The sequence below is a fragment of the Martes martes genome (genome assembly GCF_963455335.1).
Source record: "Martes martes genome assembly, chromosome: 14".
Lineage (NCBI taxonomy): Eukaryota > Metazoa > Chordata > Mammalia > Carnivora > Mustelidae > Martes > Martes martes.
The window spans coordinates 24,746,035-24,768,456 of NC_137902.1; the positions used below are offsets into that span (position 1 = coordinate 24,746,035).

The following is a 22,422-nucleotide window of genomic DNA, read 5'->3' on the forward strand; positions in this document are numbered from 1 at the left end:
ACTATACCATATGGAAAGTAAGCTGCACTTCAATTTCCAAAACTTCAGCATGTGCCCACCAAGAACAAAGCCATTCTCCAACATAACCACAATTATCATGCCCAAAGAATTTAACATAGATCTAATATCTAATATTATTCCATATTCAAATGTCCTCAAATGTCTTTACTTTTTTAAAGATTTATTTATTTTAGAGAGAGAGAGAAGGAGTGAGAGCACACATGAGGGGTGGGGCAGAGGGAGAGAATCTTCCAGACTCCCCATTGAGCAGGAAGCCTAATGACAGAGGGCTTGACCCCACGACCCATGACATTATGATCTGAGTTGAAACAAAGAGTTGGATGCTCAACAGACTGAGCTGTCCCTCCTCAAATGTCTTTAAAAAAATCCTTTATTGTTAACATTCTTTTTTAAAGACTTTATCTATTTGAGAGAGAGAATGAGCAAGAGAGATAAGAGGAGCAGGGGCAGGGGCAGAGGGAGAAGCAGACCCCATGCTGAGCAGGTGGCCTGACAAAGGGCTGGATCCCAGGACCCCAGGATTGTGAACTGGATCAAAGGCAGGCACTTAACTGACTGAGCCACCTAGGCACCCCTAACCTTTTATCTGTAGAATGTCCATTATCGGGATTTGTTTGTTCTTTATATTAAAGTTAACTGTATTAGATTTAAGTTAAGTTATTTTTGACAAGAATACTACATTAGGTGATTATATACTTCCCATCGAATTACTTCAGAAAACACATAATGACAGTTTGTCCTATTACTGGTAATTAACCTTATTTGATCATTTAAGACAGTACACACAAGATCTCTCTAATGTAAAAAGTACCCTTATAGGGTGATACTTTCAAACCACGTATATAAATCCTGCTCCTCCAAAACTTTTCACACAATGATCTTAGCATCTATCAATAATCTTTGCCTGAATTATTATAGTATGGTTGCAAAACAGTGGTTTTTCTAGTTTTACCAATCTGTGTATACTAACTACCATTCTTCTATTAAGTTACTATTTTGTCATTGATTTTTTTGTTCAAACTATCGTGAATCTTTGGCCTGTCCTCAGTTTTTGAGCATGTCCTTGCTTTCTGGCATATTCCAGGCTCCTTTGGGAAAAAAAAGGACTAGTGGGAAGGCTTTTACACTTTTCAATTTTATCATTTCTGTACTTTCCTACCCTAAACCTGGATGAGCCATTTCAATGAGCTCTGGTTCTTTTTAGTGGGGAATGGTATTTAGAAGCCAAGAGCTAGTGGGGCACCTGGCTGGCTCAGGTGGTAGAACACGTGACTCTTAAACTCAGGGTTGTGAGTTCAAGCCCCATGCTGGGCATGGAGCCTACTTAAAAATAAATAAAAATTAAATAACAGATATTTAAAGTCCCTTTAAAAGAAAAAAAAAAAAAAGAAGAAGAAGAAGAAGCCAAGAGCTAGGAATACTAGTTATAGTATAATTATTTGTAGGCCATTTCAGAAAGAATAGAAATGTGTGTGTGTATATGTGTGTATGTATATTTAATATCTGAATAACTGAAATTGCAAATTCAAAAATCAACATCACGGAGTTCTTCCTCATCTTTTCCCTATTCCAAGTTTCTAACTCCTTTCTCCCAGAACTTCAACCCTAGTTTCTAAAACATCAATATATCAACTCATTTGCTCTATCCTATAATATATACAAAGGTAGTTTCAGAACTATATCAATATAACTACTAGTAACAAACCTATTTAACAAGAATTCTTTCCCATTTGGAAAGAAGAACTGGTGGGGAAGGCTTTCATTTTTTAATTTTCTCATTTTTGTACTGCTCAAAAATCTAACCATATTAATATCCCGAGTTGTTTTTTTTTTTTAAGATTTTATTTATTTATTTATTTGACAGAGATCACAAGTAGGAAGAGAGGCAGACAGAGGGGGAGGGGGGAAGCAGGCTCCCTGCTGAGCAGAGAGCCCCAATTCGGGGCTCGATCCCAGGACCCTGGGATCATGACCTGAGCCAAAGGCAGAGGCTTTAACCCACTGAGCCACCCAGGCACCCCTATCCCCTTGAGTTTTTAAAAAACTGCTAAAAAAATTATCTGGATGGTAAATTTTTTTTTTCCAAAGATTTTATTTATTTATTTGACAGAGAAAGATCACAAGTAGGCAGAGAGGCAGCTAGAGAGAGAGGAGGAAGCAGGTTCCCTGCTCAGCAGAGAGCCCAATGAAGGGTTCGATCCCAGGACCCTGAGACCATGACCTGAGCCGAAGGCAGAGGCTTTAACCCACTGAGCCACCCAGGCGCCCCTGGATGGTAAAATTTTTTAATATATTCTTTATACTTTGCTATATTTTCAAAACAATAGCATTTAAATTTCTGAAAATGATAAAATACACATTTTTTTGTTTTTCGGGTAGAAATGGAGCCTCATATCAATCCACAGAGAAAATTAAATTCCAGGTGAATTAAAAGTAAAATTCTTTATAACTGAACTATTAAAAAGTCAAGAAAAATGTATAAATACTCACCTAATTTCTGGGTAGGAAAGATTTCTCTTAAGCATGAAAGCAAAGAAAAAACAAGAACAAAGTAACACACTGACAGATCTTCTAGAATAAGGAATATTGTGTCTTTATATCAAAAAAGCAGCATAAACTAAGGTAACTACAAACTAACTGCAGCATCTATGATAAAGTATTCATTTCCATAGTACATAAAAAGTACTTTCAGGGACACCTGGGTGGCTCAGTCAGCCTTCAGCTCAGTCATGATCCTGGGGTTCTGGAGTCGAGCCCCGGAATAGTTCTCCCTACTCAACGGGGAGTATGCTTGTCCCTCTCTCTCTGCCTTTCCCCCCAACCAGTGCTTCCCCCCCCCAAATAAATGAAATCTTTAAAAATTTAATAATAAAGTACATTTAAATCAACAAGAAAACACTCTATTAGAATATGGATAATTCAATTATTTTTTAAAATGTGTAATCTCTCTAGAAATCAAAGAATGTAAAATGAAATAAACTGATACTTTGCCCACTGAAAAACCAAATAACTTTTTTTAAAGAATAAGAACACTGTTAAGGAAGAAAGGCACAGAAAGAGATCACTGTTGGGCTGTCTTAACAGGTAGAACTCATGTACACATATAAAAGTACATACAAAAATAATCTGGAAATACATATATGAAACTGATAATAGGTACAACTATGGATATAAAAGAAGGAACAGTAACTGGAGTAATGGTCAAGAAGAATAAATTTACTTCTAGTAAGTTAATTTTTATAATAAATAGACATTCTTTATTTGTATAATTAAAAATTAATTGAAAAATAAATTTGCACAACCTTTCTAGGGTAATTTCATAGCAAGCAATTAATAAATGATCTTTATTTTGCCCTAACAATTCTACTTCTAGGAACTTGTCCTAAAGAAATAATTTATACCATGTATATGGACACTTGATATATGATGGAGGCACTGCAAAGCAGTAAGAAAAGGATAGACTTTTCAGTAAATGGTCCCAGGATAATTGGATACCTATACAGAAAAAATGAAACTGTTGAGCAAAAAAAGCTAGACACAAAAGAACACATAAATAATTACATTTATATGAAGCTCAAAATGTACCAATAACTTGCAGTAGTCTAGGTAAGAGGTAATGGCAGTTTTGAATAGTACTGCAACAGTGAAGAAAAAAGATAATTCAAGAAATATTTAATAGAATTAACAGGCCTTGGTTACATTGGGTTTGGTAGGTAAGGAAGCAGAAGGTGTTAAGAATGACCTCCAGGTCTCTGGCCGATGTAACTGGCAGACAGAGATGTCAATTACTGAACAGAGAACATAAAAGAAGCAAATACGGAGCTGACATGAAGAGTTCGGTTAGTTTGTATTTTGGACTTGTTTAAGAAAACTGTGGGATATCTAAGTGGAAATCTCTAATAGATACTTGGATACTTGCATCTAGAATTCAAAGGGGGAGGAAGTCTTGCAATAGAGACATAAATTGCATTTAGACAGTAACTGAAGCCACGGGAGAAGATGGACTCTCATAGGAAAAGAAAAAGAAAACAGGGCCTATACCCAAGTCCTGTGGTAGCCCAATACTTAGAAGTCAAAAAAGGAAAAAAAGCCAGCAAAAGTCTGAGGAGTAGACACAGAAATGGTTAAAACACAAAAAAATGTGGTGATCTAAAAACCAAAAGATAAGCTTTTTAAAGAAAAGGACTGGTCAAATGTCTCAAATGCTTCTGAGAATAAAATTATGGTGTAAGTATCTACTGAATATAGAAACATGGGAAATCCTAAGACCATAGCAAAAACCATTACCTAGGGTGTTGATCCAAATGAATAATATAAAAATGTCACAGAACCAAAGGATATGGGTTTTTGGATTGAAAGAACTAACCAAGAGGCCAGCAAGTTGAAAAGCACAGGGAAAACCTGTATCAAAGTGTATATCACCGGGCGCCTGGGTGGCCCTTAAGTGACCGCCTTCGCTCAGGTCATGATCCCAGAGTCCCGGGATCAGGTCCCACATTGGGCTCCCAGCTCCATGGGGAGTCTGCTTCTCCCTCTGACCTTCTCCCCTCTCATGCAGGCACGCGCGCGCTTGCTCTCTCTCTCAAATAAATAAGATCTTTAAAAAAAAAAAAAAAAAAAGTGTATCACCATGAACAGGGAGGGGATTAAAAGAAATCTTAAAAGCTATGAAAAGAAAAAGACCACAAAGAATCACAAAACAAAATAGCATGGGACTCTTTTTTTTTTTTTTTAAATTTAAGATTTTATTTACTTATTTGTTAGAGAGAGAGAGAAAGAGAGAGAGCGCACAAGCAAGGGGAGGGGCAGAGGGAGAGGGAGAAGCAGGCTCCCCACTGAACAGGGAGCCCTGATGCAGGGCTTGATCCCAGGACCCTGAGTCACGACCTGAGCCAAAGGCAGATGCTTTTTTTTTTTAAATAGTTTATTTATTTATTCGGCAGACAGAGATCACAAGTAGGCAGAGAGAAGAGGGAGACTGCTCTCCCTGTTGAGCAGAGAGCCCAACGCAGGGCTCGATCCCAGGACCCTGAGATCATGACGTGAGCCGAAGGCAGAGGCCTAACCCACTGAGCCCCCCAGGCACCCCACCAAAGGCAGATGCTTAACCGATTGAGCCACCCAGGTGCCCCAGATAAACTTATTTCTGAACTAGAATTCTATAACCAAACTATATATCAAACATGACATTATAATAAAGATGTATTCAGAAAGACAAGGTTTTTTTAAAAAGTACCTTCCCATGGATCCTTTCTCCGAAGACTTACTCAAGACTATATACAACCAAAACAAACAGGAAACTCCAAAAGGAAATACAAAGCATTTAAGACACTCTTGAAGTGCCTGGGTGGCTCGGTCAGTTAAGCATCTGGTTAAGCGTCTGCCTTCAGCTCGGGCCGTGATCTCAGTGTGGGATCAAGTCCCACACTGGGCTCCACACTCAGTGGGGAACCTGCTTCTCCCTCCCCCGCTACCCCTCTCCCTGCTCATTCTGTTTCTTGCTCACTTGCTCTCTTTCAAATATATGAAAATTAAAAAAAAAAAAAAAAAAAAAAAAGGCGTCCCAACTCTTGACTTCAGCTCAGGCCATATCTCAGGGTTGTGAGATCAGGCTATCAAGGCTCTGTGCTCAGCAGGGAGTCCACTGGAGATTCTTGCCCTCTCCCTCTGTCCCTCCGGGTACTCACGCTCTGTATCTTGCTCTTTCTTTCTCTCTCTCCCCGCCAAATAAATAAAACCATCAAAAATAAAAGAAAGAAAAAGACACTCTGGAAGCAGTTTGAGCTCCCAACACTTCTAGGAAGAAAAATTATAATCCATTATTGAGAAATACTAAAAAAGACCTAGAGGTAAAACATATGCATAAATAGGACAACTCAATATCAGAGATATTAATTTTTTCAAAATTGATTTTTTTTTAAAATTTATTTGAGAAAGAGAGAAAGCATGAGAAGGGGGGAGGGTCAGAGGGAGAAGCAGACTCCCTGCCAAGCAGGGAGCCCGATGCGGGACTTGATCCCAGGACTCCAGGATCATGACCTGAGCTGAAGGCAGCCGCTCAACCAACTGAGCCACCCAGGTGCCCCAAAATTGATTTATAATTTTAATAAAATCTCTCCAAAAAAACACAGCAGGGTTTTGTGGAGCTTAAGCTAATTCTACAATGTACACGCAAGCACTAAGAGCCAAGGACATACTAGATACTGTTGATGAAGAACATGGGGAAGTTGTCCTCTAGCAGAAGACTTATTTTAATGCTTTCCTAACTAAGTTGAGAAATGGTACAGAAACAGAAACAGATCAATGGAAGAAAATCGAGATCACAGAAACAGATGTTATATAATAGGACCCTGTAAAGTAGTGAGAAAAAAAAGTTTACCCCTAATGATGGGTTCTGGGATAACTGAGCATTCAGACAAGGTAAAAAAATGAAATTAGAACCCTACTTCAAACCATTTATAAAAACCTATTCAAGGTGAATTGGAAATTTAACTATTAAAGGCAAAATCATAAAGATTTTAGAAGATAATACAAGGGGTTATCTTCATGATCTCAGGTTAGGAAATAATTTCTTAAACACAATACAAAAAGTATTAACTGAAATGAAGAAACTGACAAATTGCACCACATTAAAATCAAGAACTTCCTGTTCATAAAAGGGCACCATAAAGAAAATGAAAAGACAAGTCACAAAATAAGGATATATTCAGTAAATGGTTAAAATCCAGACTACACTACAAATAAACAAGAAAAGGGCATCCAATAGGAACATGAATTAAAAACTTGAACACAAAAGAGGAAATCCAAATTACCAATAAGCTTATAAAAATTTACTTAGTAGTCAGAGAAAGATGAATTAAAACCATAATGAAAAACGTCACATCAGATTGTCAAAAATTAAAAATTCTGACAATACCAAATGTTGAAAAGAAGATGCAGAGCAAGGAATACTCATACACTCCTGGTGGGAATGTAAATTGATAGTTTGGTATCACTAGTGATATTAAAGTTACACTACTCTATAACCCAGCAATTCTCCTCCAGAGTTAACTCTAAGCAAAAGTTACATATAAATACACCAGAACTGTGTATAACAGCCCAAAACTGGAAAGGAATGATATATCCATTAATAGTACAATGGTAAATAATGGTGATATAATCATAAAATGGAATCCATGCAAAAATGGAAATAAACTACAGGTGCAGGTGATAAAGATGAACCTCACATGCGTATTTCACTATTTTCTTTAAAAAGGCACATGCCCATCAGGGCCATAAAAAGAATCACTTTCATCCAGCACACAGTCACGAATTCAGTTTCTATTCAATACATGATTTTATGTCAATCCAAACATTAAAAAACTGTGAGAGATACTACGCATCTTCGTTCATAAGTCAAATAATACTACATTTAAAAGAGAAAATAAATTTAAAATAGTGAAGATTTTTCAGGTAAGAAAGTAACTGTTACAGCTGTATAGTGCTGAAAGGAGTGGAAGGAATACAACTGTATGACAGAAAAATGTTTCAAATAAAGTAATATGTACATGAGATGATTGCCTGTTCACCATTGATCTTTGTAACAATTACTAATATTTACGAGCAAATGATAGAATCAATTTTAGAAACAGTTTTCTACTACATACTACTACATACAATATTAAGGTTTGCTAGCTTGTTCCTCCACAAAGAGGAAGTTTATAAATTTAAAATTTCAAGAGATCTTGGAAAACAAAAAAACTTTTAGGAAAAAGGCAAAACAGGCCAGGTAAGCTTAAATTTTAAATTTTCTTTAAAAAAAAAAAATCTCAGAGCCCATTCCCTGGAAGTACAGAATAGTGAAATGAAAAAGTAAAATGCAAAGAACACATACTCTTTAAATATCACCCTAGAATAGTAATCAAGCTCACAAATATTATCTTTGACACAATTTTGTAGTGTTCAACTACATAGAGTAAGTCTCTTATTTTTTCAGAAAATTTTTAATTCACTATAGGAAGATATGTTACGTTTCGCAGAAAGTATCATTAAAAAATGAAATCCCCACAATCTGCCTGTGCCGTGGGAAAACAAGAAAATGGTTTACTATCTTTGTAGGCCCCTTTTCCTGTCTCGTCCCGTATTTTACTTCTGAGCTCTAAATGTAATAACAGTAATTCCTACCACTCGCTGAGCCCTTTCCACGTGCCTTACATTTATTCCTTTAATTCTCACACACTGACAAGCAAGTCTTACTGATGAGAAAAGTGAGACATTGAAAGGTTAAGGAACTTGTCCAAGGTCACAGGCTGCTATTGAGAGGGCCCACATATATAGTCCAACTCCAGAGCCAGTGTCTTAATACTACACTGTTTCTATTTGATAAAACATTTATACCATGAAAACTGCCCATAATCACCTACTGCCTTTTAACTACTGGATTCCAGATGCCCTGAGGATTTATTTTTGCCTTTCTTAGATAACTGCATACTCACAGTATGATAGTTCGTGAAGGAATCTAAACAAATGTTTAGGGAAATGCAGAATTTTCCAGCTAAGAAAATGAAGACCCACAGAAGTTAAGTGTTCTGTCAAGACCACAAAGCTTGTTTGTGACAGCCAGCACTAAAAGACAATTCTTGACTCCCAAAAGTGATCTTCCCACAGCACTAAAAGCTCTTCCTATCTTTCTTACACTATACTGTAAGCTCTTGCTGCAACCCATACTCTACCCTCCACACAAACACTGAAGTTCATTTTGCCAACTTTGACAGCATAGGATAGCTTCAATAACATTCACATGCAAGTAACATTCTTTCAATCCAACAGATACAGAGATGTGCTCAGGCAATACATGAATATCACACAAATGTGTATCATAATTCTGGGCCCTAGTTTTATCATTAACTACAGTATGTAACAAGTGCTATAGTAGCCATGTGACAACATGTTTTGAAAGCACACAGAGAGGAGTAGCTATTCCAGCTTAAGTGAAAAAATAAGGACTGGGAGCTGTGACAGGCATTTGAGGCAGGGCAAAGGCAGAAATGTGATGATACTCAGGAGAAAAATGTTATCATTTCCACCAATGGATATTAAGTAAAAAACAACAGTAAGTACAGGGTCAGAAGATGAGAGTTCAAATCTAGACTGTGACTTCAGTGACTTTAAAATTTTTCTGAGTCTCAGGGTCTGGGGGTGGGGGGCCGAATTATGTGAAAGTGACTTAAAAACTGCAAAACCCGGTATAAAAGTTAAGTTATTTATGTTTCCACTTCTAGGCAACCCTGTGGGTCCTTCCTCCTGAACTGTGTCTCATAAAAACCTCACCCTTCGGATGAAAATATTCCAATGACATCATTCATATACTGCTTATGAAATAACAGTTACCGCTAATCCTTCACGTTGAGACATCAAAACTCAACTGAAATAAATATATATAAAAATATGTCTGCATATATGGGTATTTTTAAAATTTCTTAAGCACTAGTATTGACTTCTAGTCAATGACTTGTAATTATATTTAGAAACTAGTACCAGATGCAGGTTTTCTTCTGGAAAATTTCTATCAGAAATTCCATTCCGTTTTATAGCCTGCTGTCAAGCAACCAACTGAAGAAGAGCCTGCAAGCAGCAATCACTCTGCTCTCATCCAAGAAGACTGGTTGTGTATTAGCCATAGATAAAACCAAATACATGCCCTGGACCCTAAAAAGGGAACTGCTTTAGTCCAAGCATACATAAATGAATGCGAACAGCCATAGACAAATATAAATCCACTGAAAAGCAAACTGAGTTTCTGATTTTAAAAACCAGACCCCTCCTTTACATTAACGAACACCGTCATTTCCTTTAAAGTTTGACAGAGGAGACTCTATAACCCTGCCTCCTTCTAGCTATTAGTCTCAACTACAAGCAGGCCCCATTTTGTTCAACCTTACACCCTACGGTCTTAGCTACTCCTTGGATGAGAACCTCAATAAAGTTCTAATGTACCTTTACTTAGTCAAAAGAAGGGGCAAGAGACGGGAAACGGACCAGGGGAGCGAGAAATCCTCGTGCCACTCCGGACCAGGGGCAGTTTTATCTTACAAGTGCAACTTCCCGTTTTCCCCTTCTTACCTTGTACACTTTTCCAAAGGCTCCGTCCCCCAGTTCTCCTATAATTTCCCAAAACTCCTCGGGGTTCAGATCCCTCTTCACATGTTCGTATTGCTTCTTCTTCTTTTCGCTCCCCAACTTGAAGATCTTACGGAAATTGAAGAAGGACATTTTTCCTCCCGGCAGAGTTCCTTGCACTTAAGGACTAAAAGCAACAATAAAAGGCAAAGTTTCTCCTCCCTCTTCTCCGCGCGAGCCCGGCCGGCGGGCGGCGACGGCGGGCGCGGGCTTTCCCGGCTCCCGCCGCTCCAGCCGGGCCAGGCCCGGGGAGGGCGGGGCGCGACTCGGGCTCCGGCCCTCGGGGCGAGGGCGGGGGGGGCGGGGGGCTTTGCGGGCTGCACGGGCGGCCCCTCCGCCGAGCCCGGCTCGCGGGCCGCGCGGGTGGGCGCCGGGCGCCCGGCCGGCCCTCAGGGGGCGGCACCTGCCCAGACGCTAGTCCCCACCCGGGCCGGCCCGACGGGTTCGAGCGGTCCGGACGTCCGCGGTCGCCGCGGCTTAGGCCCGTGTCACGGCGAGTCTCCTGGGGCGGGGACCACTCCGCGCGAGGGACGCGGCCGGTGGCCCCCGAACAGGACAGTCGACAGGCCGAGCTCTCCCGCCTCCGGCTACTAGCCCAGGGTCGCCTCCGGAGCCGTCTGCTCCCGCCGCGCGAGGCCCGCGCGTCCCTTCGCCTCTGAGGCGCCGCCGCCGCCTCGCTCGCTCCCCAGCCCACACAGCCTCGTCCTGGAACGCGCGCAGACGCCGACGCCGCAACGCGCCCGCGCTCACTCGGCCGCGCGCCCCGCTCACCGCGCGCTCGCGCGGGGGCGTCCCCTCTGGCCCCGCGCACGCGCGTTGAGCTCTGCTTGGTGGCGGCCGGGAGGGGCTTGCAGGCAGCCTGGAGGGGCGTGCAGTGTGGGTGCGGGGGCTCCTAGCCCATTGACGGTCGCTCCGGGTTTGCCCTCCAAGCCCCAAATCTTTGACAGCCCACCGCTCTGGTGGCGTTGCCGGGTGGACACGACCCTGTTGGTTGTGCTAGCCGATGTTGCCTCCGTTGTGGATCTGGAAAATTTATGTAAAGAGTGAAAGGGGAGCCGATGTTTGGGGCCGAAGGTGGAACTTTTCCTCCCTAAGGGGTCCCAGAGTATTGTGAGAAGGGAGTCTGTTTTGTGGCTGGGAGCTTGGGAGCCAGAGCTTGCCAGCTCTGTGACCTTGGGCGGGTAACCTCTCCGAGCTTTAGTTTCTTCATGATGAAATGCAGACCTGGGAGAGTTGTGGCGAAGAATAAATGAGGCAATAGAGCTAAGCCCTTACCGTGCTGCTGCACGGGCAAACGCTGTTTTCGTTCTTGCTGTTGGTACAAGTGTGCAGGTAAGAGAGGCATTGATACATAAATACAGTTTAAGCCCACTTCTCAAGTGATGACCGCGACACTCCCTTGAGGGTCATCTACCTTCTCCTATCCACTTCCACAGTCGTAACCCTGCTGCCACCCTTCGTGACTCCATCTGAACCACTGACTAAGAACTTCACTTGACCTGGCTCCGGCCCCCTTGGGCAGCATTAGTGGAAGACTGCCTAGGGCCGCTATGTGGGCGTTGGCTGGAATCAGCCGCTGGTGACCTGCCTTCCCCTCCTCCGGCAGAAGAGAGCTCTTTCAGGGCAGTGATTTGTTGCTCATCTTGGTATCCAAGAACCTGGCAACATTCCTGACATATAATGGGAAGGCAGATCCCTGGAAGGAAGGAAGGAAGGTAGGTTGGTTATCGGAGCAAAGGTTGCGTTGCTATCTATATAACACCCCCCCAACCATTTTGCCCTCCAGCCCCAAAATGGCATAATAAACTCCTCTTTCGGTAAGGTTATGATGATTTTGTTTTTCAAGATCCCCTTGTCTTCCAAATAGTTTTATTGAGGTATAATTGGCATGCAACAAGTTGCACATATTTTAAATAAACATTTAATGTTTTGAAAAATGTATACACCTGTGAAAACAATACCATAACCCATTCTAATTAGTGTCGTTTATGTAGGTGGCACTACATGTAAAGGTAACATACTCATTATGGAAAATTAAGAAATGCGCAAGGAATAAAAAGTACTGTAATTCTACCATCCAGAGATAACCATTTGTAAGATTTTATTATACATACAGTATTTCCAAACTTTTTTTTAACAGGGGTAAAATTGTATTGCATGTAAGAGTTTACATCCTGTACTTTTCATATTCCAGTATTATTAGTAATTATTTTCTTCCATCATGAGATATTTAGATTACTTAGAACTTTTCTCTGTTTTAGATAAAACACTGATAAATACTTTTGTTCACAAATACTTTTTCACATATTTGATTATTTCCTTGGAATAAATTGCCAGAAGTAGATTTGGGTCAAAGGGTATAAACCTGTTTCCTTTTTTGTTGTTGTTGTTCTTTTCAAAACGGAAAACCCTTTACTGTTTTCTCAAATTAAAAGAGAGCAAGCATATCTTTGTTGTAAATTAATTCAAATAATACAGAAATTATAAACTACAAAGCTGCCTGTCATTCTCTCCTCCTGCTTTCCCCTCCCTAACTTCACCTCCATCCTAGACACTGAAATTTAAGCCTATGAGCATCAGGGAACTTTGGGGGTGGGTGTGTAACAAAAAAGTTCTAAAACTGGATGGTGGTCATTTTTTTAAAGATTTATTTATTTCAGAGAGAGCACGTGTACACATACAAGAGCATGGAGAGGGACTGAAGGGGAGGGAGAGAATCCCAAGCATACTCCCCACTGAGTGCAGAGTGTGAAGATGGGAGCCCCACAGGCCACCAGATCCCACGACCATGAGATCATGACCTGAGCTGAAACCAAGAGTTGGATGCTTAACTGACTGCACCTGATCCAGGCACTCCTGGATTGTGGTGATTATTGCACAACTCTATACATTGACTAAAAATGATTGGATTGTACGCTTACAATGGGAAATTTTATGGTGTATAAATTAAACCATAATAAAGCTGCTTTTAAAAAGTTAGATAGAGGGGTTCCTGGGTGGCTCAGTGGGTTAAAGCCTCTGCCTTCAGCCCAGGTCATGATCCCAGGGTCCTGGGATTGAGCCCCGCATCAGGCTCTCTGCTCAGCAGGGAGCCTGCTTCCTCCTCTCTCTCTCTGCCTGCCTCTCTGCCTACTTGTGATCTCTGTCTGTCAAGTAAATAAATAGAATCTTTAAAAAAAAAAAGTTAGACTTATACAGATATATTTAACCATATTTTTTCTATGCACACACTTTTTTTTTTTAAGATTTTATTTATTTATTTGACAAACAGATCACAAGTAGGCAGAGAGGCAGGCAGAGAGAGAGGGAGGAAGCAGGCTCCCTGCTGAGCAGAGAGCCCAATGATGCGGGGCTTGATCCCAGGACCCCGAGATCATGACCTGAGCCAAGGGCAGAGGCTTTAACCCACTGCGCCACCCAGGCACCCCAATGCATACACTTTTTAAATATAAAAATAGTATCAAGTATGGATCATGGACATCTTTCCATGACAAATAGATCAGTCTAATCCTTTTTAATGGGTGCAGGGAGTCCCAGTGTACAGCTCTACCATAATTTATTTAACCATTTCTTTACTGTTAGGTGTATAGGTAGTTTCCAATTTTTGGTCATCATAACACTGCAGTGACACGCATGTGCAAACATCTTTGTATTTCATTTGTGTATTACATTTCCTTACGACAAAATTCAAGTGGAATTGCTCGGTCAAAGACTATATTAATATTAGAACTTCTTTTTCCCAAATTGGCCTCTACAAGGTTGTGCTGATGTATACTCCTACCAACCATGTATTAGTGTGCCAGTTTCACCATACCCTCAATAGCACCAAGGTATTGTCCCATATTCATAATGTTTGCCAAGCTGATAACCCAAAATAACCTCTAATACGCAATTATCTGATAATTAGTGGTGTAACCCCTTTCCATATGTATGTTGGCTGCCTTTATTTCTTACTCATCATATCAATCAATAATATCAAATGATGTTAGTATTATATCAATGAGGTGATGAAGTCCAACATGTTTTGGTGAGATGACCGTGGAGTTAATAATAGCTTATACATTTTTTCCATGAAGTTATAGCCACAGAAATTATTTAATAATACCAGAGGAGATGTCATGTAGACAGATTTAGATTTTCCCAGTTATGACCGTGATATCGAGATGTTTGTGTTATTTATAAATTATAATTTGGCTTCCTTGAATTTTTTAACCCTTAAAAGTGAAGTGTAAGCAGTGGCCATGTATTCATTTAGTACACAAATTTTGGCTCCACCCCCTTAAAAACAGTTTAAAACATTCTCACTAACACCTGGATGAGGGGAGACCCGTCTTCACAATTTACGAGATGACTAAACTTCCCGGATAACCATTAGGATATCATCAAAAATTGAAAATGTATTGAGTGGTTACTACATGCCAGGCTAAGTGCTGAGTGGTTTTCACCCATCATCTCATCTCAACCTCCTAGCAACCCAGTGAGGCTGGTGTTATTGCTGACCTGATAGAAAAGCAAGAAAAACTGAGACAGAGTTAAATAACATGGTCATTGCCTCAGAGGTAATAATGGCAGATTGGAACTTAAATCTGAATCTTGGAAAACCACACTCCCTAGCATTTAGCAACTCCTTTGAGACTGTTTCTTTAGCCTTTCTGATCTTCTGTAATAGCCGTCTCACAGGACTGTTGGCACTGAGATTTCTTTCTCCTGCCCTTCTTAGTTTGAAAACATACTCTACTCACTGTCTCTATGTCTTTAACTCCCAAACACACATGTATGTGGGTATGTATTTCTGGGTGTATATGTATGTGAGTATACGTGTATGTATATTTGTGTATGAGCATGCGTACATATATTGTGTGAATGTATGTATAGGTATGTAAATATATGTGGATATGGGTATGTGTGGGTACTTTTCTGTGTGAAAATGTGTATATGTGAGATGTCTGTGAGGATATGTGTATGTTTGTCTCTTTAGGCCAGGGCGCTTTGAAGGCAGGGACTGGTTCTTGTTCACATCTTGTTACATCCCATGTATCAAATTCAATGTCTTCCAATTCCATAAATTTTTGTTGAATAATGAATGAAACTGAAAGAACTTTATACCTACTGAAAGTACATTACATGTCCATTTCTTTCCCCTTCCTTATTTCTGACTTAGGCACTAAATTTACCAGCACATTCTTTAAATACTACTGCATAGGTTACATGGAAGTAGCAAATTCCTTTGGTGTTCAAGTGCTCTGTGGTGTAAATACCTTTTTCTGTCCTTGTGGAGTTATATTTTTAGGAAGCATTTTTTCAGGTATTTTAAGAAAATAACCTGCAATTATAGCAATTATTCTCCTAAAATAAGATTGTGTGTCTTTCAGGAATTTCAAATCCGATTTTCAGTTATTTTTTCCTATTTTAAAGTAAACAAATCACCTGATTTAAGCTGTTTTTGTTTCAAAAGGGGGATCTAAAAATATCCTTCTTTCTACTTCATCTCCCTTTTTGCGTCATACAAAATTGGTACACTCACACTCCCACCCTCTCCTCATTCCTAGCTACTTCTGCTGAAATGAATCATAAGCTTTTGGCAGTGTGATGACAAGTCTTAACATGTTCAGATCTTGAGAAATTAAAAAATGAAACTGTACAGACATACTTCTTTTACAAGTGGTATTCAAATTACAGTTTAAAAAATGTAGACACTAACATCTTTTGAACCATAAAGACTTGAATGGTCAATATGGAATTTATTTCATTCAGACATTAACTAAGTGCAGAATTCGAGAAGTCAGTCCTCTGGGGTTGATGAAAGCCTTTGTGCTATTTTATTGCTCTGTACTCTTATGTATTATATGTCTTCAGTCTTTGTTTCATAAGATATATGTTGGATGTGATACTTTAGAGCACTGGCTCAAAATTGTTTGTCCCATCATTAACTGGCTCTAAGGGCAAGTCGCTTCTCAACACTGAGTCTTACACACAAGCTTCAATTTTTAACAGAGATGGCTTCAGGGAAATGAAACCATTCAGAATCACCCAGAAAATAGGAAAACTGATCAGGTAAGATTTTTGTAGCAGTTTGCCTCTTCAAAATGATTAAATGATCTCTAAGAGCCCTTGCAACTATAAAATTCTGTTTTCATTATGAGCCTAACTTCAGTTGCCTTACGTATTAGTACATGTGTCCATCTTTCCTTTTTTTTTTTTTTTAAGATTTTATTTATTTGACAGACAGAGATCACAAGTAGGCAGAGAGGCAGGCAGGAAGGCAGGCTCCCTGCTGAGCAGAGAGGCCGACACAGGCCTCAATCCTAGGACCCTGAGATCATGACCTTAACCCACTGAGCCACCCAGGAGCACCGTGTCCATTTTTCTGATCTAATTGTGACTGAAGAGTAAACAAATACAGCTGGAATTTAAGAAAGCAGGGCATGTCTGTCAAAAATCATTGAGAATCCTATTTACACTGAAAAAAATTTTTTTATTTTGAAAGAGAGAGAGGCAGGGGGAGGAGCAAAGGGAGAGAATCTTAAGCAGGCTCCACATCCAGTGCAGAGCCCAATCTCACACCCCTGAGATCCTGACCTGAGCTGAAATCAGGAGTCAGGTGCTTAACCGATTGAGCCACCTAAGCATCCCTGAAAATTTTTCTTGAGATGACCCTTAATAAATTTACCAAGTGAGGGATGCCTGAGTGGCTCAGTCAATTCAGCATCTGCCTTTGTCTCAGGTCACAGTCTCGGGGTCCTGGGATCAAGTCCCGCATCTGGCTCCCTCTTCGCCCCCCACCAACTCGTGCACATACATGCTCTTTTTCTCAAATAAATAATATCTTTAGGGGCACCTGGGTGGCTCAGTTGGTTAAAGCCTCTGCCTTCGGCTCAGGTCATGATCCCAGAGTCCTGGGATCGAGCCCTGCATCGGGCTCTCTGCTCAGCAGGGAGCCTACTTTCCCTTCCTCTGTCTACCTGCCTCTCTGCCTACTTAAGATTTAAAAATCTTTAAAAAAAATAATATCTTTAAAGAAAAAAAAAAAAGAAATTTACCAAGTGAGTACGGAAATCCTACTACATGCATTATCTAGGGAGGGAGGGATATTTTCAGAGTAAAGTCAATGCCTATCTTCTATGAGAAATGTTCAGGCTTTTGCTCTAAAGAAATAACTTCCCAGGTCCTTGCTACCTTCTTGCACTCTTCCTCATTTCCTCTTGTACTCTTTCGGAATCTGACATCTCACCTAGGTTTTTAATGAAAACTTTGTGACTGCAAGTTCCTCTTTCACAAAGCTATCACAGCAATTACAAACCACAGTTTGTGGTTTATTACAGTAAATTATTAACACAATCATGAGACACTCCCCCATTTGTCTGGAAAATCACAATCTTCTCTATTTCCATGGCTCATTTTTCATATTGCTACAGGAAGAAATTAACCAATATAGATTCCTATTAGAAGTATATTTGTTCTCAATATATATCCCTGTGAACTTCATTTCTAACAAAAACGGACAGATTATTTGTGATGGAGTGTTCAGCTGAATACAAAATATGTATCCCAAAGTTGACTCTTTAAATAACTATTTAGAATTAGGGGCACTCAGGTGGCTCAGTCAGTTGAGTGTCTGACTTGATTTCAGCTTAGATATTTATTTATTTATTTATTTATTTATTTATTTTAAGATTTTATTTGAGAGAGAGAGAGATTGCGCATGATGGGGGGAAGGGGCAGAGGGAGAGGGAGAAGCAGACTCCCTGCTGATCAGGGAGCCCTATGTGGGGCTCCATCCCAGGACCCTGGGATCATTATCTGAGCTGAAGGCAGAAGTTGAATCGACTGAGCTACCCAGGCACCCCTTAGCTTAGCTCTCGGTCTCAGAGTCATGAATCCAAACCCCACGTTTGGGCTCCAGGCTGGGCGTGGAACCTATTAAAAAAAAAAAAAAAAAAGAATTGCTACCTTTTATTCACTCCCTCACTGAACTGACAGTGTGATTTTCAGCTATATGCCAGACAATCTCCTAAGGACTGGGGAATCAGAATCAAAACAGACCAAATAAAACAAGACAAACAAAAATCTATACTTCTTGGAATTTATATTCTAGATGGATAAGAGGGATTTGAACAAATAATAAAAGAGATATTATCTTCTAGCCCAGTGATTCTCAATTAGGGGTGATTTTGTCTGTTCTCCAGGCCCCCAGGATATTTAGCAATTCCTGCAGACAGTTTTGGTGGTCACAGCTGGGGAGGGGGATGCTACTGGTGTCTGATGGGTAGAGGCCAGGGGTTCTGCCAAACATCGGGCCCAGGCTGTAAGGAACAACCCCCACCATACCCCCAACAAAAAGCTATCCAGTTGAGATCAAGAACCCCTGTACTAGTCTTTAGGGTTAGGGGTCAGAATGTTGGTTACCCTTGGGGGGGGGGTAACTGGAAGAGGGCATGAGGTGGTGGAGGCTTCTGGATGCTGATTACGTGACTGAAATTTTTATGCAAAAATCCACTAAACACTGCTGTTGTGATTTGTGTTTCTGTAGGTATAATTTACCATACATAGTCACTGCATTCTTTGAAACTCCTTCCATCAAGACATGAGGGGTCAATGTCCCCTGCCTTTGAATCTTGGATCTGTGACTGCTTGATCAATGTCATAGAGCTGAAGTGAGACTGTGCCAGCTTCCAGACACAGACCTTAAGAAATCAGCATCCTCCACTTCCCATCACTTGGGACACCTGCTCTTGGAATGCAACCACCATGATCCCAAGAAGCCTTAACAGCTGGGGGGAGGCCCCGGGTGGAGATACCTGTGTGGAAAGGAGCAGAGGCCCCAGACCCTCTGAACTGATTGACCTCCCCCTGACAGCCGGTATCAACCTGCCAGCAATGTGAGTAAACCATCCTGACGCTGGTCTTTCAGCCGCTAATCAAACCACCCTGGCTGACATCAAGTGAAGAAAAGCCAAGCCTTTGCCACTGAGCCCTGCCCAGATTGCAGATTCATGCACTAAATAAGTGACTGTTGTTAATTTAAGCCATGAAGTTTTGGGGAAGTTTGTTAAGCAATAGTCTGTAACTGGAACAATGTTAAGTAAACCAATTTTTACTTTAAAAAGTAGGACCATAACCACATAACTTTGGGAAATGCTTGGTTAAATAAAACTTTAAAGGTTTTCTTACTATGGAATTTTAATGGGCTAATGTGCTTTGTGTTTTTGCATGAAGAGTAGCCAGTGTTTCTCAAACGTTTTTAACCCCAGAATCTGTATTTTAGGGCATAATCTGGCAGAATTGGGGCCCCATGGGCCAGAATTTAAGAAAACTACACTAACCTTTCAGTAATTCAGAGTTAATTAATATCAGCATAATTTTAACTGGAAAATTTGTATGTAATACAGTTAATTCTGGTAATAAGGTAAAATACCTTAAATTTGCCTAATGAAATATTTTTTAATTACTTGAAAAGTTTTAATGGTAGCTAAAAAGTTTAGATGACATACCAGCAGTTATTTCAAAGTCCCTGAGGTCATAATCAATAGCTACATAAATTTTTAATTTAATTTAATTTTTTAAAAGATTTTATTTATTTATTTGACAGAGAGAGATCACAAGTAGGCAGAGAGAGAGAGGGGAAGCAGGCTCCCTGCTGAGCAGAGAGCCCAATTCGGGGCTCGATCCCAGGACCCTGGGATCATGACCCAAGCCAAAGGCAGAGGCTCAACCCACTGAGCCACCCAGGCACCCCAGCTGCATACTTTAAAAAAACAACAACACTAAATCCCATTTTACTTGGAAAATATTAGCCGCAATGTATACTCTGATTGAGATGTTGAATGTTACCAAGTGCTTTCCATGTTTCCTTAAATTCTTACTTGATATTAGGTTGAACTATACAACCTGATACAAAGTTGTCTGTTTATTTGTGTGGGCCTTAAAAGCAACATTGGACTGAACTGGATAAATTGAGAAAGTGTATCCTGCCTCATGTCTGGTGGAACTCAAGTTTATTCTTCATGGTCATCATCCAAAATCAAATGGAGGTTTTGTTTTGGTTTTTGTATCAAAGACCAACAATCCTCAGTTCCCCTATGTCTCAGCCTAGGCATTTCATTTCAGCATGAGAAAACTTTGGAATAAAACATGGTGTTGGGGCGCCTGGGTGGCTCAGTGGGTTAAAGCCTCTGCCTTCGGCTCAGGTCATGATCTCAGAGTCCTGGGATCGAGCCCTGCATTGGGCTCCCTGCTCAGGGGGGCGCCTGCTTTCTCCTCTCTCTCTGCCTGCCTCTCTGCCTACTTGTGATCTCTCTCTGTCAAATAAATAAATAAAATATTAAAAAAAAACACACAACAAAAAAACATGGTGTTAAGGCACAGCATTATGAAGGCTAGGATGCTGACCAGTTTCCCAGTAGCCCCTTGGCATTGTTCCCCTTCAGCCTCTCAGACCCTCTGTTGGAAGCTGACCTCTGGAGGTAGAGTTCTCCAATCAGTCTTCTTTAGTCCGTGCTCACTCTAGACCTACAGTGCCTTGCTTTCCAACCCAGAGCCTTACCACCAAGTCTTAGCCACCCTCATCTGCACCTGATTGCTGGAAAAGTTATTGTCTGTGTGAACCTTCATCTTCAAACTGTGCTGACAGTAATCACTGCACTCCCAAACCAACTGAGTTAAGAATTCTGGTTTCTAAATTTCTCTTTGGCTAATGGAAAGACCATTTTATTTAGGCTTTTGTGTACCACACAGAAGCACACCACCAAAAGGGCAGGAGAAGGCTGAAATCCAGGCCACATATCATTAACAAGGTTGAGTGCCTGGGAGTCTGTAGCCCAAAGAGACATCTTTTTCTGGATTTAACAAAGGTGATTTATAAAGTAGTGTTTGCACTGGCTTCTAGCATAGGCCTCTGGGGCATCTTTTGAACACCCAGGATATTCTCTTTCCTATCTTTTCTGTTACCTCAGGCTCTGTTCCATTCCATAGTATTTCAGACATGTCCTTTAAATATGAGAGATTTGACGAGTGACTTCTGAAACAGTCTGTGCCCTCAAGTTCTATGATTCTATATTCTGTTCTTGCTATCTCTCCTCTTCTTATGGACTTGGTGCCCTATCTCTACCTCAGCAGACTCTTCAGTTCTTTCTGATCTTCCTGGACATAATCCCCTCACTCAAAGAGATGACCAAACACCCAATTAAAATTTAAAGGTAAGTTCTATTGACCTCTCTTACAACTTTTAAAATAGTTGAAAACTATGATCACTTTTTAATGAGATCATTTTTTTTTCCTCAGAGAAAAATCTAAAATAATTGTAACATGTTGTATATACCTCACTGAGAACATGGAGTCCCAGCTCAGAGAGCTAAATCACTCTTCCTCTGCCTTTTTGGTCTATACAGGCCCTCAGCAGGTAGGTGATGTCCACCTGCCTTGCTGTGGGTGGGTCTCCTTTACTCACTCTACCAATTCCAATTCTGATCTTCTCCACAGCACCCTCACAGACACACCCAGAGATAAGGCTTTACCGCTATCTGGGCATCACTTACCCCAGTCAACTAGATACATGAAGTTAACCATCACACCATACCACATAACACTACTCTGCAATGAAAAGAACGAATCGTTAGATGCATACAATAACAAAAAATTGTACTGAGTAGAAGAAGCCATACAAAAAAAAAGTACATTCCATCCATACACTAAATGGAAACTAAAATGCAAACTCAAATATAATGATAGAAAGCGCATCAATGGTTGTCTGGGGTTGGGGGGAAGCAGTTACACAGAGTCACATGGAAACTTGGGGGACAGTAAATACGTACCTTAGTTTGATTATGGTGATGGATTCACAGGTCAATATATATGTCAAAACCTACCAAATTGTACATTTTAAATATGCAATTTATTGTGCCAGTTATACCTTGATGAAACTGAAAACCTGGGTGCCTGCATGGCTCAGTCCGGTTAAGCGTCTGCCTTTGGCTCAGGTCATGATGTTGGGGTCTTGGGATTGAGTCCCACATTGGGTTTCCTGCTCTGCAGGGAGTCTGCTTTTCCCTCTGCCTCTCTTCCCACTCATTCTGTCAATTTCTCTCTCTCTCTTTCAAACAAATAAAATCTTAAAAAGAGAAAGAAATGGAAAACCACATTTTAATCATGTTATCTAATCAAATAATAATCATCTAACTATTATAATCAATTCATGATTATTGGGACCTTGTATCTTATTCAAAATCAACTCATAGGTTTGTCTTT

At 40.5% G+C, this 22,422-nt stretch overlaps 1 protein-coding gene across 2 annotated transcripts in view; it reads right to left on the bottom strand.

The window, feature by feature from the left end:
• SLK (STE20 like kinase) overlaps window positions 1–10,425 on the bottom strand; it is a 58,945-nt gene extending 48,520 nt beyond the window's left edge. For both annotated transcript variants that reach the window (XM_080822721.1, XM_080822722.1), the window contains exon 1: window positions 10,123–10,425. In XM_080822721.1, coding sequence (XP_080678847.1) covers window positions 10,123–10,272 — 150 coding nt within the window. In that variant the 5' untranslated portion in view covers window positions 10,273–10,425. The remainder of the gene's footprint in view (window positions 1–10,122) is intronic.
• Between the last annotated feature and the right edge of the window lie 11,997 nt (window positions 10,426–22,422).